The sequence below is a fragment of the Gossypium hirsutum genome, chromosome A01 (assembly GCF_007990345.1).
Source record: "Gossypium hirsutum isolate 1008001.06 chromosome A01, Gossypium_hirsutum_v2.1, whole genome shotgun sequence".
Taxonomy (NCBI): Eukaryota; Viridiplantae; Streptophyta; class Magnoliopsida; order Malvales; family Malvaceae; genus Gossypium; species Gossypium hirsutum.
The window spans coordinates 19777939-19797419 of record NC_053424.1 but is presented as its reverse complement, the minus strand read 5'-3'; the positions used below and the strand labels follow the sequence as shown (position 1 = coordinate 19797419).

Below are 19481 nucleotides of genomic sequence, written 5' to 3'. Positions count from 1 at the left end.
AACTTTACAAATAAATTAGCACCTCTCTATAGGATACATCCACCAATAGAAAATAGGTCCACCAAGTTTTGCTTCATAAGGGAGATGGATTACCAAGTGCACTATAATAGTGAAGAAGGAAGGTGAAAAGATCTTCTTCAAATTGCATAAAGTCAAGGTGGCTCGATCTTGTACTTTCTCAAGTACTTTAACATTCAGAACTTTGCCACAAATAGCTTTCATTATATTGGATAGTTCAATTATACAAGACGTCACTTTTTTTTACATACAACACCGTAAAACAACTAGTAGTAAATCTTGCATCAAGATGTGATAATCGTGTGATTTTAGGAAATATAGTCTTCGATCTTTAAGACTCACACATCGAGATATATTTGATGCATACGCATCTGGGACCTTTATGTCCTTCAACACCGTACAGAACACTTCTTTTTCTTTTTTGACATTGCAAAAATAGAAGGCGACAATCTATATTTCCCATTCGAAAGTACTTGGGGAAGAAGTTCACGCTGAATTCCTATGTCAACTAGATCAAGTCGACTCTAGATATTGTTTTTCGATTTTCTATCGACATTCAGAATTATCCCAATAATGTTCTCACAAACATTCGTTTCAAATATGCATGACATCAAGATTGTGTCGCAAAATGTGATGCTCCCAATAAGGAAACTCAAAAAAAATACTTCTTTTCTTCCACAAGTTTGCCTCATTGGGATCATCTACTTTATCAGATTCATCATCAATCTCCCCGTCAACATCCCCGACATACGCCTCCCTTGGTCTTCTCTTTGTTTGCATATTGTGTGGTTGATTCATCTTCTCATAACTGAAATTGATATCTTTTAACATGAACAAGATTTCAAATCAAATGGTCTGCTCATGAGTTTCTCTAAACTCTTTAGTACCATCAAATAATATCCTCTAAAATCTAAATTTATGATTTCTATTTAACCACCAACGATGCCCCATATAAGAGAACTTCCCATTATATAACCACTTCGAACATGTTTGTGCCACACAATAAGGACAAGCATAACGTCCTTTGGTACTTCAACCAGATAAATTGGCATAAGCTAGGAAATCATTAATAGTCCACAACAAGGCTGCACGTACATAAAAGTTCTCATTTCTCAAGACATCATATGTTTCAACATCCTCCTATAACTGTTTCAACTCTTCAATAAGTGGTTGCATAGAAATGTCAATATCATTTCTGGGACCTTTCTCTCTAGGGATAATCATAGATAAGATAAAAAAATATTGCTTCATGCAAATCCACTGAGGCCAATTATAAGGAACAAGCACTACATGCCAAGTACTGTACAAAGTATTCATGATTTTAAAAGGATTAAATTCGTCAAATGCTAGCTCAAGCCTCACATTCAGAGGATCGCTTGCGAAGCTTGGAAATTTACTGTCAAATGAATTCCAAGCTAAAGAATCCGCAGGATGCCTTAATAATCCATCATCGGTTCGTTGATTTTGATGCCACTTCATAGACTCGGCTGTCTTTAACGACATGAAAAGCCTTTAAAGCCTTGGTATTAATGAAAAATATCGCAAAATCTTGACTGGCTTCTTTCTTAACTATGCCTCACATTCATCCCTATTCACATCTTCTGTATTCCTATTCATCCAACGAGAATTACCACAAACATGACAAGACTGTTGGTTTTTCCTATCACCCCAATATAACATGTAGTCACTTGGGCAATTATGAATTTTGTCATACCTAAGGCCTAAATCTTTTATCAATTTCTTCATATCTTTGTATGAATGAGGGATTTTTGCAAACGGAAACATATCTCTCAAAAACTCTAATAGCATTGTAAAAAATTTTCTGGTCCACCCTCTCAAATATTTTAAGTGAAATAGACAAATGCAGAAGGACAATTTTGAATATTTTGATCCCTCGTAAAGTTCTTCATTCATTTCATTAAGTAAATTGTAGAACTTTGCCGCTTCTCCATTTGGCTCTTCATCAGATACGCTTCTTCCGGTTTTGGTAAAAGCATTTCCACCAATATTACAATCATCGGATGCAATAAAGTCAGGTGAAAACGGTTTCAAACCATGACTGTGCATATTAAATTCATCCCGCAACATACCTTCCATGTCATCTTGTCTAACATACTGATGGTAAGCACTATGAGGATAAGTCGGATTAATCATTGAAGAGGTTCTACTAGGTGTACAGTCTCCATGGAAAATCCATTTTTTACACCCTCGAATAAAGCCATCAACAATAAGATGTTCGTAGACAACTTCACGAAAATGCCAATTGATGTTGCCACACTTCTTACACGGGCAAAGAGTCATATTCTCTTGGCTTGCATTTTGAAATGCAAAATTTAGAAAAGTTTGTACTCCATTTTGATAGTCGTTGCTTACCATTGACAAATTCATCTAATTCTTATCCATTTCGTAATTCTTGAAGTCTAAAGTTGATAATAAATTACAATTACTTAAATATTCTCAATTGAATTAAATCATGTAATTTATGTAAGTTATGTAAATTGTGTAAGTTATGTAAGTTATGATATGATATATATTTATGTAAGTTATGTAAATTATGTAAGTTATATAAGTTATGTAAGTTATGATATGATATATATTTATGTAAGTTATGTAAGTTAAGAAAGGAATCTTAAACGACCTATATTTTGCTTTGTCAGTCGCTTTCTTTAAACTCATTCAGCTCATATAAATAAATAAAAATAGTTAATTGTATATCTTTGAATATCCATGTAAAATATAAGATTTAAATATCCATTCCCATGTAAGATATCAACATTGATTATTTAAATTGATCAATTTAGGCTGCTAATGAATATTCTATTTTCATTCTAATTCGTGTTATTAAACAATTTTTTAAAAAAATTAACTTAGAGAATAGAACAACTATTATCTGATAAGAAAATAAATTTGGCTTGTTCTTGTTAGGAAAGGAAAAAAAGAAGAAGAGAGAATTTGATCATTTTCTGCAATCATTTCAAATTGAAAATATAAGCTAACAAAGTGATGAATTCAATTACAGTAAATTCAGCTAACATCAGATTTCGATTTCATTCATGGACTCATTAAATTAATAATAATCATAATAATTAAACTAAGAAAGTGATGAACATTTGTTGCAACTAATAAATTTAGCAAATTAAATATACATACCTCTTAAAGTCCACAAGGAAGTAAAGGCTGCAAGTTCCTGGGACTGTTTCAGGATTGAATTCCCAGCAGTTTATTAGTTGATCAAAAAGGCTACTTTCTGTTGCAGTTGACTGTAAAAACATTATACAAAGGTCATCTATACAGAGATTCGCCAAGCACAGTAAGGGAAATAACATGTATCAAGAGAAAGCAGGAGTTTAAAATATACAATATACATATAATTTTTTATGACAAAACATTCGGGAATAAATTTTAAATTTTAAAATATACATATATGCATACCCAACACTCATCTAATTTGACTCGAATTCACACCCGACACTCATCTCATTTAACTCGAATAACATAGATGGCAAATAAGTCCGTAAGACTAACTAAAATCAAAAACATGTAAATGGATAGTGAAAGTGAATCTATTGAACTCTTCCCTAATCAAATGTTACAAAAAATGAAAAGCCATTTATCCAAACCCAAAACGCACAAAAAAAAACGAGAAAGGGGAAGTCAGTCATAAATACCTATCAGACTCAAATTTCCAACGGCAGCGGCAAAGAGAAGAGGCTGCAATAAAGAGAAGAGGCTACGGCAGAAAGAAAAGGAATTTCAAAAATTGGGTATTTCGATCAGTTGTGTAACGACCCGAACTTTAAGGTTATTAGAAAAGTATATTTTAGGGTCACTGTTTCTGAAAAATGGATTAGAAAATAATTATTAAAAATATTAATGAAGGTAATGAGTGGTTAATTAGAGTTTTAATTAAGTGAATTTAGCTTAATTAAGAGTAATTAGGAAAAATGACTAAATTGAATAAAGGATGAAAGTTGAATTGTAGATTAAAAGAAAATAAAAAGGACCAAATAGGCAATTATGCCTAATGTATGAATTTAGGCGGCAAAAGATGGAAGAGTCTAGGATTTTCTTATATTAATTAATTAATTTATTATTATGGTTATTATTATTTAATTGATATTAAATTATTATGTTATAAAATAAATTGAAATAAAGACAAATGTATGATGATAAAATTGTACAAGTGTAATATATGTATTTGAACACTTGGAATATAATTTATATTTACTTAATTTTAGAATAAAAGATATTTATTAATTAAATAATTAAATAATGAGATTTTTGTTTGATAAATAAAGAAAAGAATGACAAATGTATGGTATGTATAATGACATGTGTAATATTAGTATACATATATTTATAAAATTCATATATGTTTACTTATTATATAGGTATATTATTAAATTATTAAATATATATATATAAAAGAAAAGAAAAACAAGTGTATAAAAATAATTAGTACAAGTGTTAAATAAATATTTGTTATTAAATAGATTTTTAATATAGTTATTATTGCCATTATATATATATAAAAGAAATAAAAGAAAGAAACAAAAAGAATAAAAAGAAAGAAAGAAACAGAATAGCAGGGACGAAACAGAGAAGGAAGAAAGGAAGAAAAGAAAAAAGGGAAAAATAAAGTTTTAAAGGTTCCAAGTTAATTTGGTAAGTCAATTTAGCCCATTTTCTTATGATTTTTGAGTTTTTTGGAATCCTAGAGATAAATACTACTTGTTTTAAGTGGAAATTTTGAAAGTTATGAGATTTCTAAGCATGGTTCATGTTGAAGAAAAAGATAAATTAAGGATGGAATTGAATAAATTTTAAGTTTGAATTAATAAAGGATTAAATTGTAAGTTAAGCTATAAGTTTTGTATTAGAGGGATTAAATTAAAAGAAATTTTAAATTAGGGTTATATTATGAATACTTGATAGTTAGAATGAATATGGAAGAAAATGAATAGAATTGAAGTATGAAATAAATATATGAATTTTCAACTAGCAAGAGTTTTATTGGGTTTTTCACACAGGAAGAAAAAAAAAAAAAGAAAAGAACTAAGTTATTCGGATTAAATATGAAGCTATTTTTGAAACTAGAGCAATAAAGTAATATATCCGGATGAAATATAAAGTTATTGATGAAGCCAGAACAACAAGTAATAATTTCGGATAAAGTATGAAGATAATTTGGGAGTTGCAACCAAACGAACATTAGGCATAAATTGAGTAGAAATTTAATTAATTATTTAAATTAATGTTGTAATTAATAATGTAAATTGTTATTATTTTTAGCTAACAAGGAAAACTAGGCATCGGCATCTAAAGGAAAAGAAAAGATCGTTGAGGAGTTAGCTCAAGAAAATACGGTTTGTATTTCTATAATCCGAACTCAGTCATTATTTGTTATATTTATATACATATGACAATTGTTAGTGTTAGAATTATGATGTTTTACAATTGAAATGGATTGATTTTGGTATGTGATGAATTTATCAAATTTATATTGATTGAAATCATTTTGATTGAATTTATATTGATTGAAATATAATATATATATGATTTATATAAAAATTTGAATATTGAATGAATGTTATATTGAAATATTATATTGATTGGAATATGAGGGAATTGATATGAATATATGAGATTTGTGATAATTGAATATTTGATATTGAAAAGTGAATTGAGTTGTATTGAATTATGAATTAATGTGAATAATTGAAATATATATGTTGAATTGAATGAAAATGTATGAAATTGTGAAAATGTGTGAATATATGTGATTATTAGAATGGTATATTGATGAAAGATTTATTAAATTAAGAAAGTGAATCAAATACCCTATTAATAGTATCGGACCAGATTGGATACAAATGGCATGTCATTGGATTTGTGATGTGATGAGGAGATTTGTAGTTCGGCCGAGAAGATGTTTCTGTTATTATATACTTCGGTTTATCCGAAGAGGCATTTAATGCATTATTGGTGTGTTTGGGAGGATATGATATACTAGTGTGTTATGGAGGATTTATAATATTCCGGGTGTGTTTGGGAGGATATGATATACTAGTGTGTTATGGAGGATTTATAATATTCCGGGTGTGTTTGGGTTGGATATTCTGGTGTGTTTGGGAGGAATCCGCGTACCTATCAGAGTCCGAGTCTTGTTAATAGGGGTAAATAATTGAAAAGATAAATCGAGTGAATTTGATTGATTGAGCTATTGGAATGAAATGAGAAATTGAATTGAGAATTGAAATTGAGATATGAGATTGAAAACATGAACCAAAGGATTCACGAAATGAGTGAAGTTCAAATGGATGATGATTGATGTTAGAAAGAATTAAAATGGTATATTGTTAAGAAGTAAAGTGTGAATACAAGTGAATTGTGAATATATTGTAAAGAATTTATACGGTAAGCAAATGAAAAGAATTGAGCAAATATGTTGTTGTGTCTGTTATATGGCTTGTTTAGAATTTTTATGGTAAGTAAATAAAACTTATCTATAAAATAAATAAATGAATAGTTATATTTGTTATTGTGATTTTAAGTTTAACTCTTATATTATCAAGTGTTCGGATTATAGAAATACCACTGAGTATACCATACTCAGCGTACAGTTTGTTTCCGTGCGCAGGTTAAGTAAAGATAGAACGTTGAATCAGCATCCCAGGTCGATCCCGAATTCAATGAGGTAAAGTGTGTTAATTATGGGTAATGGCATGTACCTAAGATGTCTTATGTGTGTGTCATTTTGAAATTGTAAATGTAAGGATGAAATAAATAAATTTAGGTTTGGTTATGGTATAAAATAGGATTTGACTAATTTGGTATGAATTTGAATTTTTGTGAGACAATGTCAGATTGATTTTGGAATTCCCTATTCTGAATTGGGAAAATCATTAAAAATTGTATAAAAATAATTATGGGCTATAATTCGTATGCTTAGAATCTTTAATGAGTCTATTTTCAAGAGAAATAAACAGGAATATCATCCGAGTCCTATGCTATGAGATAATTAAATTTTAGTAAAGAAAGGTCGAAGCTGTCAAACAGCAGACCAGGGGTAATTTTGAGGAATAAACTGTACTAATTGGCAAAATTAAAAATTCTGAAAATTTTATGGTAGAAAGGTATATGAGTCTAGTTTTAACCAAAATTAACGGAACTTAATTTGGAGTTTCATAGATTCAGTTATAAATATTTTAGTGACTGCTGCTCAAGAAGACAGCTTTGACATAAACATAAGAAAATAATGGAATTGTGTGTAATTATTCTGTAAACTCCGGTAATGCTCTATAACCCTCTTCTGGTGACGGTTTAGGGTTAGGGGGTTTACAAGTTGGGGATTGAAAAGTTGGGAAATTGTGGAAAATAATTTGGGGAAGACGTCGTTGGGGAAAAAATTGGGAAATTAGGGGAATGAAATTGGGGAAATATGATTTGGAGGAAAACTAGAGAAATTCAAGGCTAAACAAACGACGCCATTTAAGTTAGTTGAATTAAACTTTGCGGTGTTTATCACAAGCGCCACCAACGCAGCTAAAACGACAATATTTTGTAAACTCATAATCTATATTTGCGACGTTTTAGTAAAAACGCCACTAAAAAGCAGATAAAAACTGTAGTGTTTTGCACATCTTAAAGCCATTTCGCAGCGTTTTATGTGAAAATGCCACTAAAGGATATCCTTTTGCGGCGTTTTAGTAAAAGCGCCACTGATAGGCAGATAAAAACCGCAGCGTTTTGCACACTCTTAAAACATATTCGCGGCGTTTTTTTTTGTGAAAATGCCACTAATGGATATCCTTTTGTAGCATTTTAGTAAAAACACCACTAATAGGCAGATAAAAACAGCTGCGTTTTGCACACTCTTAAAACATATTCGCGGCGTTTTTTTGTGAAAACGCCACTAATGGATATCCTTTTGCGGCATTTTAGTAAAAATGCCACTAATAGGCAGATAAAAACGGTGGTGTTTTGCACTCTTAAAACATATTCATGACATTTTTTGTGAAAACGCCACTATCGGCTATCCTTTTGCGACGTTTTAGTCAAAACGCCACTAAAAACAAAGCTTAAATCGACAACGTTTTGCAATCTTTTCATACATGTTAGCATCGTTTGGACCAAGAACACCACTATTGTTCAACTTTTTGCTGTGTTTGGAGCCAAAAAATGCCATTATTGCTCAACCTAATTAAATTTTGATTCATGTTATACCCTAATCTAATCTAGATATGAGCCAACTTTTAATGCCTGAGCTAACAAGTAAAATGACAGCATAATATGATTAATAAGACACTGATTATTTGATATTGACTCAAATAAAATGTTTTAAAAGAACTAAATTAGAATGCTAACCATAATTTAAGAGAGATAATTATGAATTCTAAAAAAAATAATTTTCATAAACCTAAATATAAACTTGAAATATATGTTGGATTGAAAAGGAAAATTAATATTTTGATATATTAATTAGTCTTCCATTTGTCAAATGCATCATTTTGATTTGGGGTCTGTAGTTTAGGGGTTTAAGGGTTTAGAGGTTATGGTTCAATGGTTTAGGGGTTTAGGGTTTAAGATTTCGGGTTTGAGATTTAAAGGTTTAGCGGTTTAAGGGTTTAAGGGTTAGGGTTTAGAGAAAGCCATAACATTGATTTTAACAGCTTGGTAACTTAAATGAAAACTTCTAAATAGTTTAGTTATCAAATTGTAACTTTTCATAATTAAGTAACTAAAATGAAATTAACTTTCGCATAGCTAAGTGAATGGTGTAGTTTTTATTGTTTATAAAGTCAGTTTCAAATATCAAAATAAAATCGAATTCAAAATAAAAATAAGATAACAATATAAAAATTAAATTGAATCGCATCGAAACGAATGTCTATTACCCTACACGAAACAAATATTCAATTTTGACATTCTCGTCTTATATGTCATTGTGACGTCTGACCTGTTGACTAATAGCAGTTGCATTACACCAATAATATTTTTCTACTTGTTTATTAAAACCATAGATATATATTTGTCTTACAAAATAAATCCCAATCCAGAGCTTATGAATCTGCCATTAGAATCATATTCGTGGCGCTTGGACCAAAAACGCCACTATTGCTCAACATTTAGCGGTGTTTGAACAAAAAAACGCCACTATAGCTCAACCTTTAGCGGCGTTTAGACAAAAAACGCCACTATTGCTCAACCTTTAGCGTCGTTTGGACCAAAAACGCCGCTATTGCTCACCTTTTGTGATGATTTTTTTATAAACGCCGCTATTGCTTGATTTATTGCGGTGTTTTTCATCTAGCGCCACTAGTGTATAACATTTGCAGCATTTTTTGTCCAAACGCCACTAAAAACGCCGCTATTGTCCTATTTTCCTATAGTGGTTTGATTTACGTCTAATGGATGTAGTTACAGCCTATTTATATGGCCCACTTTATAATAACATTTACATGAAACTCTTATAAGGTTTTAAACTGTCAAAAGCAGCTAATTCATGTTCTCGAAAACATTACTCAATCAAATTAAATAGATCCCTTTATGAATTGAAACAATCTGGTTGCATGTGGTATAATCGCCTTAGTGAGTAGTTATTGAGAGAAGGCTAAATAATGATCCCATTTTCCCATGCATTCTTATAAAGAGGTTTGGATCATGATTTGTTATAATTGTTGTGTTCATTGATTATTTAAATATCATTGGGACTCCTGAAGAGATTTTAGTGATAATAGAGTACTTAAAGAAAGAATTTGAAATGAAAGACCTTGGAAAGAAAAAATTTTGTCTAGGGTTACAAATTGAGTGCTTAAAGAATGGAATCCTTGTGCATCAAACAATATATGTAGAAAAAGTATTAAGAAGATCTTACATGCGTAACACACATCTTTTAAGCACCTTAATGGTTGTTAGGTCACTTGATGTAAATAAAGACTCTTTCTGTCCTCGAGAAAATGATGGAGATTTTCTTGGTCCTGGAGTACCATATTTAAGTGCTATTGGTGCATTGATGTAACTTGCTAGTCATACACGACCTGATATAAAATTTTCTGTCAATTTATTAGCAAGATTTAGCTCTTTTCCAACCCGAAGACATTAGAATAAGGTTAAGCATGTTTTTTCATTATCTTCAAGGTACAAGAGATATGAATTTATTTTTCCCTAACCTACCCAAAAAAGAAATTGTTGGTTTTGCAGATGTAGGGTACTTGTCTGAACCTTACAATGCTCAATCAAAAACTGGTTATGTTTTCACATATGATGGTACTGCAATTTCTTGGCATTCTATGAAACAAACAATTGCCGCTACTTTTTCTAATCATGCTGAAATTTTGGCAATCGATGAGGCTAGTCATGAATGTGTATGGCTAAGGTCTATAATTTATCACATACGAAAAGATTGTGGTTTATGCTCTGAAAAAAAAAACTCCAACAGTCTTATATGAAGATAATACAACTTGCATTGCACAACTTAACAAATGATATATTAAGGGTGATAGAACAAAACATATATCACCAAAAATTTTCTTCAATCATGATCTACAAAAGAATGGAGATATAAATGTTCAATGGATTCAATCAAGTGAGAATTTGACAGATCTTTTTACTAAGGCGCTCCCTACTGCTACATTTGAAAAGTTAATTTCCAACATTGGATTACGATGTTTCAAAGATCTTAAGTTATGCTTACATGAGGGGGAGTAAATTCACACTACATTTTCTTTTAAGGTTGTGACATACTGTGTATCAAAAGATTATGTACTTTTTTTCCTTTATTATGTTTTTGTCCCACAGGGTTTTTCCTAGTAAAGTTTTTAATAAAGCATATCCTTTATACAATGAACAGCCAAGAGTGAGTGTTATGAATGCTATTAAGTGGATGTTCAACCTTTAACCTTTCATTGTTCTTAAACCTCTCATCTTCTTGTAACCTCTTTCCTATTTATGTATTAGAATATGAAAAGTTTAATTTCCCTATATGTAGAAAGAAGTATGCTACTGTAAATGTGATGAAAAATATAAAATACAATATATATCCTCATATTCTCATATCCATATTTTATCTATTATTTTTGTTTATAATATTTCTCACCTTTTTACTTATATTTATTTCTAATGTCATATGTGTTGCACATGATTTCAAACATTTAGTTTTTTATTAATTTTTAAATAATTTATTTTTAATTATTGTACTTAGTGTAAATGTAATACATATTATTTGAATTGTTGAACATAGTTAAAATATATTAACTTATTTAACAATTCAAATATTATAAAAATAAATTTTAGATCATAATTAAAATATTTTATTATATTTAACGTACAATATATTTTTACTACATATAATTAATACAAAGAAACATTATTCAAAATAATAATTAATCAATATAACCAACGTCATTAAATTACTTTAGTGCAAATAAAAAAATCCTAAACCCATTTGTATAAACTATAAAAATTAATTTATTGTAAATTAAACTTTTCAATTTTTATCTAATAAATATCAAATAATGTAATAAAAATATATTTATTATTTATTATTTAAAGCGTTGAATAAGGGTTTTTTTAATAGAATCCAAATTTTTATTTATAAGTATGATAAATTTTATTATCAAAAAATTTATTTAATTCAATATTTTAGTAAAATTGAAATTATTATTTATAAATTTGATAAATACTATAAATAATAAAAAAATATTTAAATTGACAAATTCAGAACTATAATCTAAAAAAAATGTTATATATGTCAATTTAAGAGTTTTTCTAAACTCGAGTTTTTACAGATTAGTTTCAATCACTTGGGGAGGATGATGGGCTGAATATGAACAAGTACTTACGAAACAGTCAGAGCATGTGCTCCCGACACTCTCTGATGATGAATCAACTTACTACAATTTTGTGCCTTCAATGAAAACATTAGGTGAATGACATCTTAATTGTGGAGAGAATGTGGAAGATTTTATGCATTCATTCAGGGACTACCGCACTGTTTCTTCAATCTGGGAGCGGTATCCTTCATCAGCTGCATTGATTAAACAGTGTTGAGGATATTTGTTTTCAAATACAGATGAGACCAAATGCAGTGTGATTGCAATATCAGTTTGGGGGTATATGGGGGAGCAGCAAGTACCAAATCTGTTTGTTTCCTCTTCCGTTTTAGAGAAGTACCAAATCTGTTTGTTTCCTCTTCCGTTTTAGAGAACGATTCAAACTGGGCAGTGTTGTTGAACAGATGCACCCGCCGTCAGCTACATTTTTCAAAATATTTTTCTTAGTTTTGAAAAGTCAAGATTACCTTTTGTTTCTACCTCACTCAAACCCCTCTTGTAAAACAAGAATAGCCCCTTTTGCTGTAAATGTTGGTTTTGAGGCAATTATTTAGTGTTGGATGACTCTTATTAATCATTGCAATCCAGCTGGTCAAAGCAAGCCAAAAAGAAATTGCAGATTTTTTCCCCTGATCTTATCTAATCTGCTTCTCTGTTCTCTTTTCTCGTTCATCCAATTCACTCAAAGCCAAACAATTGAATAGAATTGTCTAACCATGTGTATTGCTGCTTTCATTTGGCAAGCTCATCCACTCTACCCTCTTCTGCTTTTACAAAACAGAGATGAATACCACAACAGGTATGGTTTCATTTCGCTTCAATTATTTTTCTTTTAAGGAAGGAAGCATCTATGATTAATCTATGGGATTTGTTTTATGGGTGGCGTTGAAGGCCTACAAAGCCAGTTGCATGGTGGGATGTTGATGGTTGTGAAATACTGGGAGGTAGAGATGAGGTTGCAGGAGGGACATGGTTGGCATGCTCAAGACAAGGCAGAGTAGCTTGTCTTACCAATGTTTTGGAGCTTCATCACCTTCCCAAAGCCAAGACCCGCGGGGATCTCCCTATACTTTTCTTGAAGGTAAATCTATATGCCTTTCTTTGTTGGTTCAAGCGAAACTCAACTAACAGTAAGTATTGCTGATACAGAGCACAAAGAGCCCCATGGAATTTGCCCAACAACTGATCACAGATGCTCATCAATACAAAGGATTTAACCTCATATTGGCTGATATTCCTTCAAAATCAATGGTTTATGCCTCCAATAGGCCAAAGGGGGACGACATTAACATTTAACAAGTTTCTCCAGGTCTTCATGTACTTTCAAATGCCAATCTTGACTCACCCTGCCCTAAGGTACATCTCTTTTACGCAATAAAAACAACTCTTCCATATTACATTCCTATAAAGTCATACAGAAATGCAAATGGACACTGGAGATTTGATCCATCCTTTCCCACTCTGCAGGCTCTGCGGCTACGTAAAAGCTTCAAACAAATGCTGAATAAGTATGGTAATAACGAAGTAATGGTGAAGGAAATGGTTGAAAAACTCATGGAAGACAAAGTTAAAGCTGATAAAAGCAAGTTACCTGGCATTTGTGCCCTGGAGTGGGAATTCGAGCTTAGCTCCATATTTGTTGAAACGGACACGCCACAGGTAAAATTTCGTTCTAAATTTATTGAAAGAAAAAAACAATGTTAAAGCTGATAAAAACTGTAGCCGTTTGAACTAGTATATTATGCGTTTAATGGGATACAGGGGCTTTGTGGCACAAGGAGTACTATAGCATTGACCATATCTGCCGGTGAGGAAGTCGGCTTTTACGAGAAATATCTTGAAAAGGGTGTGTGGTTTGAGAAAACCATCAATTACCATATCCAGAAATATATCTAGAAACATTTCCCTTTTTTTATGTACTACTTTTTGATATTTATTTAGAAAATATCAAATAATAAGATTAAAAAAGTTTCCATTATAAAATGCAATCATTTTCACAAATACAATCTATAATTAAACAAACCTAAAATAAACAAATAATAATAATTAATTCATAAAATAAACAATAAATATAAAACATATAACAATCCATCATTCAACAAATCCAAAATAAAAAATAAGAATTATATTTATACTTTAAAATTCATTCTTATTAAGTAGATGAAGTCAACATATATAAACATATACCATTAATACCAATTAAATTTTACATTGGAATGAACCTTAAATTTATTGTTCCAAAATATATTGGCAAGTAAGGATGATACAGGAACGGAATTGACTAGCTTAAATTTTACTAAAACTTAGTTATAAACCATTTTAAGATTATATTAATTATACTAACGAGAAAAGTACATTATAATGGAAGAGAATGTATCTAAGTGTTATATTTTATGAGGAACCGACTGTGTTCCTCTTTGCTAAATGCAAATTGCCACTTGCTGATCGAACCCCCAACCAAATATATCTAATAGGTTACATTTGCTAAGAATCAGCCCAAAGAAAATACTCAAATCTATTTCAAAGGATATCTTACCGTCAACAAAGATGAAACTTGTGGATGAGACATGAGAACCAATTCCCCAATTCTAATTGATCCGCGTTACTCATCTGGGAATGATAACATCCCCAAGCGGAAATAATATGTTGTTAAATGCCAATTTTATATTTATCAAATACCAAACCTTAACACCTCTACAACCCTCGCTCATGGGAGTGAAACACATTTTGTGATTAATCTTCTTAGATACAACCAAAATAAAAAATCTTAGGCAGACGGGTTGCAGCAAAGACAGATTCATGATAAGGGAGGAGTTATGAAATCGAAAGGAAATGTTCCTCGGCACAAACTTGTATAAGAAAACCACACAATCCCAAGTCGCTCTCTTACTGTATGGCTTGCTATACGGGACAGACTGGTTGTTGAGGTCCAAGCTAGTGTCATTTGGAAAGCAAGTTGATCCTGTGCCTTGTGCAGGGAAGAAATTGAAATTAGAGATCACCTATTTGGTTGTTGCCCTTATTACAAGGGAGTTTTGATGCTGCGTGTTACATTTGACTCACTCTTATTGTCAAGATAAACTTGATTGGATGCTTGTTAATGTCACGGGAAAATCCATAGATCCAGCAATGATAAGTAGGGGCCAGGAGACTGCAAAGGCCAATCCAGCTTCCGCCCAATTAGATAAAATATACGGCCAGATGTAGGCTAGCTGATACTAAAACTTTCGTTAATGCTTCATATGCAAGGGTTAGTCTAAAACTTTTGTTGATGGTTTCAGAGGAAATGAATGTTACAAGTTTTTAGACACCTTCATTCAAAAATCACTGCTTGGAAACACAAGTTAACGTCAAGACTAATCAAACCATGTAATCCACTGAAGAATAAGAACCTGTCACTACTCAAAATAGATCAACTGAAAGGAAAGCCTGTCAATAGTGATTATTTATTTTATACAAGGGAGCGTCCCAGAAAGGCTAATGGACTTTCTCCTACACATAATAAGCATTATTTTATAACTTCAGCAATTGACCATTATAATAGTAGAATAAAATCTTTAAACCTTCAAACCACATAACATAAATAAACCACGTCCAATAATTAGCTCACAGCATACAATAGAAGACCAACGATAAACGATATCTGTATATTGCTTTGAAAGATTTGACGCACAAATGAAAACCCATTCAAACGAATACAGAAGCCATTATTATATACCACCACCCAAGAAATAACATTCACACAACCACACAAACCAGCAGCATCCACGACATATATACATTAATAGTAAAATGTGGCAACCCAACAAATATAGCTGAACCATCACAACAGAATTACAATCAAAACGCCTGTCAAATCCTGTAAACAAGCAAGCAACCAACAAGGTGAAAACCTTAAGCTTGTCATCAGATGCATTGGAGCAAGCAGCAAAATTATAAAAGATTGCAACAGTAAAACCAAATTATAGGACTAATTCTCTACAAAAAGGATTTATCTAAGCCATTCAACTTTAAATCAAAAGTACATATAGAAGCAGATTATCCCATCTACAACTATTAATTTCTGAAGGTCAAAAGGAACCAACAGGATTCAGAGGTACATTTCTCCCTTAGATGGCATGCGCATCTAAAAGAATAACATGGAAACATCTAAAGCATTAACATAAGGTTTTGATCAAACACTATCACAGCCTACATTGATTATGCTATCCACCACGGACCTTCCTACTCATCATCTTCCTCCTGCATTAAAATAAGAAACAATTCATTAAGTCAAACAATAGCAATTACAAATCAACAACAGCAACAATTAACAGGAACATTGCAACTTACGTCTCCGCTGCCTTCTTCATCATCATCCTCATCATTCACCTCAGACACTGATTTGTCAGACTCAACATCTTCGTCTTTGGGACCCTCAGCCTGGAAAATCCATCAATTATTAGTTGCCCAAACAGATACATTGTGCTCATAAATGAAAAACTGAATTACCTGTCTCTTATTGTAGGCCTTCATGTTCTTTTCATACTCAACCTTCCGCTTTTCTGCCTTAGCTACATAAGGTGCCTTTTCCTGAATATAATTATTTAAATTTAATCAGAAAACGCAGTTGCGAATATAGTTTTCGAATACTTCAAACGAAACAACTAAATACTTACAGCTTCAGACAAGCTCTTCCATTTATCTCCACCAGCTTTGCCGACCTAATGTTGGCACACGAGAAATAGAACAAATAAATTTAACTTTAAAAAAAAACAAAGACCAGTGGCTATAAACCAAAAAGAGCAAATAAAATCGGTGACACCTACAGCCGCAACGGATTTGTTTTTAGGGTGATCCTTCTTGTATTGCTCACGGAACTCCTCCCTATAATACGAAGTGAACATCAACAATTTGGATGAGAAAATGAGAGAAAATCAACGAAATAAGAAAAATCGTTTAATTTGCCTCTTCAACGAGGGATTATGAACGCCAAAATTTCCAACGGAGCAAAGGAACAAACATAAAAAAGAAATTAAAGGAAAATTGACAAAAAAAATCAGTTGAGAATCGTTGACGATACAAATTGAGTGGCAAGACAAGAGAAGAAAATAAAATTACATGAAAACAAAGAAGGCACTAGCAGGCCTCTTTGGCTTGTTTGGATCCTTGGCAGCCTTCCCCGATTTCTTTCCAGCTTTGGATTTCACGGATAGCCTAAGAACAAATAAAAAATAGTCGACCAATAAGAAATAAAATTTCCATCCAGATCTTGGATCCTAGAAAACACGATATTAAAAAGCAAGAGAAAAAACGAATGGAACAAGGGGAACGAAAACTCACTTGGCACTCTTAGTATCTGACTTGGATTTTCCTCCCTTCATGTTGAATCCTACAAATTAAAATCGCAGATCAGTGGAAAAAGCGACAGAAATCTTGGAAAATTGAGAAAAAAAAATTGGAGGAAATCGACGGAAAATACCTGGTTGGTGAGGTAGGGTTAGGGTTGGAAAAAGAGAGAGAGAGACAAAAGGGAAAACAAAGGAGAGAGATGAGATTGGGGATTGAGGGGTGAGTAGTGAGGCCGAAAGGCGGAGATATTAAGTTAGGGGCAAATTGAAATTCAATTGCGCACGAAATGAAAATTGGGGGTTTAGGCGGGATTTGTAAATTTCATGCCAGGTCAGCGATCTGTGTGCTTTTATATTATTTGCTGCGTGACTCCTAAGCTTTTGCCTTTCCCAGATTCACCTCTCTCCCTTTTGTGTTTCCTTTGTGCTTCTTCGCTCTCACTGCATGCTTTGGTTTCTCTTTTCTCGTTTCCTTTTATTGACCTGCACGCTTTGCTTGGGCACTGGGCCAAATTGGTAAATTCATGCCCCTTATCCCCATAAATGTATAAAAGATATTTTTATATTACATATACGAGATTGAGATTTAGTGGGCCTTTTCCCACTCAATTCTAGCCCAATCCATTTACAAAGCCTAATCATAAATCAATGGATCTATAACCAGGGCGGCCCGATCTGCCTTGTAAGTTTCATCTATTCAGAAACTAGTTTGTGCCCTCTGCAGTATTGTATTTCTTTTTTATAATTATAAGAATAATGATAAGTGGTTTATTTATTTGTGATTAGTATAAAAATAGTAGTGATAGTAAAATTAAATACTATAGTTTGAGATAAAAAAACTAAATACACTGCACTGAAATAAAGGTCCATCCAAAATGACTCTTCATATATTTTTTACGTTAAAAATAATTAATACAATTTATTCTAGATTAAAATAATTAAATTACATATAATTAGCGTTTTTCACATCCATCGTGTGAGTAAAAGAAGAACAATTAAAAGAAATAATTGTAGGTTTATTAAAAGAGGTGTTTTTTTTAAATATATTTATTTAAGTTTTTTAATTGATTATGTTGTTAGAGTTTGACTACAAATTACTCGAGTTTAAGGTGTGTTTAGTTGGGTGGAAAATTAAAACGATGGGAGGAGAAGGTGGAAAGTGGAAATAAATTAAATTTTAAGTATATTTAGGCTTAATTTAGCATTTCTTCTCTAAAGTGTTTTTGAAAAGCTCAAAAACATATTCTTTAGTAATATTTTTATCTCAAAAGTGTTTCTTAGAAGCAATGCTAAATTGACCAGTAAAGAAAAGTAAGAGAAAATAAAATAGGATGGATGATCATTTTCTATCGTAATACATAAAAATCAATTCTTCCAATTCGGGATGATAAGAAGAGAGAATATGAGAGAAATTAGTATATTAGTTCAAAATTATGTATTTGTCAAACATTTTATTTTCTTTCCTTTCATATTTCAACTTTACCAAATAATGGATGAAAAGAAAATTATAATTTTATTTCTATTTTTCCATCTTTCCTACCAAACAAACTTATGAGAAGAAAATTTATGTTTTTCATCTTTCTAATTTTCTACCTTTTTTTATTTTTCATCCTTTTAGTTTTCTTTACACTCTATTAAGTAAAGCCTAAAAGTCCAACATCCACTCCTATCATCATAGCATATGCTTATTAGTAGTTTAAGTTATTATATTAAATTTTAAGAATGCACTTCACTCTTCTCCTAATTGAATTTGTGCACACTTTAACTCACGAAATCAACTCAAATTGAAATTTTATGAAAGTAGAAATACAAAGCCAATTAAGAAAACATATATTTTTTTTATTCAAAAAGCATCAAAGATGTCACTACTATAACGATCGTCGGAGGATGAGAACCAAAGATCAGGTGTATGAGGTAAACTTATCATCCTAAATTTAAATTCGTTCTCTCTTCTCATTGATGTTTCTCTTTGCGAAGGTTTATTTTAATAAGAACTTTTTCCTTTAAAAAAAATTAATAACATAAAATTTCATTACTTTAAAATAAAACCTAACCCTATATTTATTGTTTCAAATTTGTAATATAACTCTTTGGTGTAATTAAATTTTTATAAATGAGTTTTCTAGAAATAGTTATAAATAAAATAAATTGGGAAAATGTTATGAATAATTACAGTTTTAAAATTATTTGTTATATATAGAAAAGTAGGAGCTTAAAAAAAATTTTTGAAGGGATGAAAATACTCTCTATAATTTGGGGGAAAATGGCCAAATGACTTGGTACAAGGTTAGTAAACCGT

At 31.3% G+C, this 19481-nt stretch overlaps 1 protein-coding gene, 1 long non-coding RNA gene and 1 pseudogene across 2 annotated transcripts; 2 read left to right on the top strand and 1 right to left on the bottom strand.

Moving 5' to 3' along the window:
- The first annotated feature begins 4630 nt into the window (after window positions 1–4630).
- Window positions 4631–6712, top strand: LOC121230851 (uncharacterized). The gene is made up of 3 exons (XR_005928987.1): window positions 4631–4683; window positions 5311–5384; window positions 6659–6712. It is a non-coding gene; the product is annotated as an uncharacterized lncRNA (long non-coding RNA).
- Window positions 6713–11770: 5058 nt separating this feature from the next.
- Window positions 11771–13767, top strand: LOC121230803 (transport and Golgi organization 2 homolog; annotated as a pseudogene).
- A 2064-nt stretch (window positions 13768–15831) lies between these two features.
- Window positions 15832–17701, bottom strand: LOC121230823 (high mobility group B protein 3). The gene is made up of 8 exons (XM_041116302.1): window positions 17314–17701; window positions 17175–17223; window positions 16953–17048; window positions 16661–16718; window positions 16511–16555; window positions 16344–16424; window positions 16185–16274; window positions 15832–16094 (listed from the first exon to the last, which is right to left on the bottom strand). Exons 2-8 carry the CDS (start codon window positions 17213–17215, stop codon window positions 16077–16079), a joined length of 429 nt encoding a protein of 142 aa, XP_040972236.1. The 5' UTR covers window positions 17216–17223; window positions 17314–17701; the 3' UTR covers window positions 15832–16076.
- Window positions 17702–19481: the final 1780 nt, after the last annotated feature.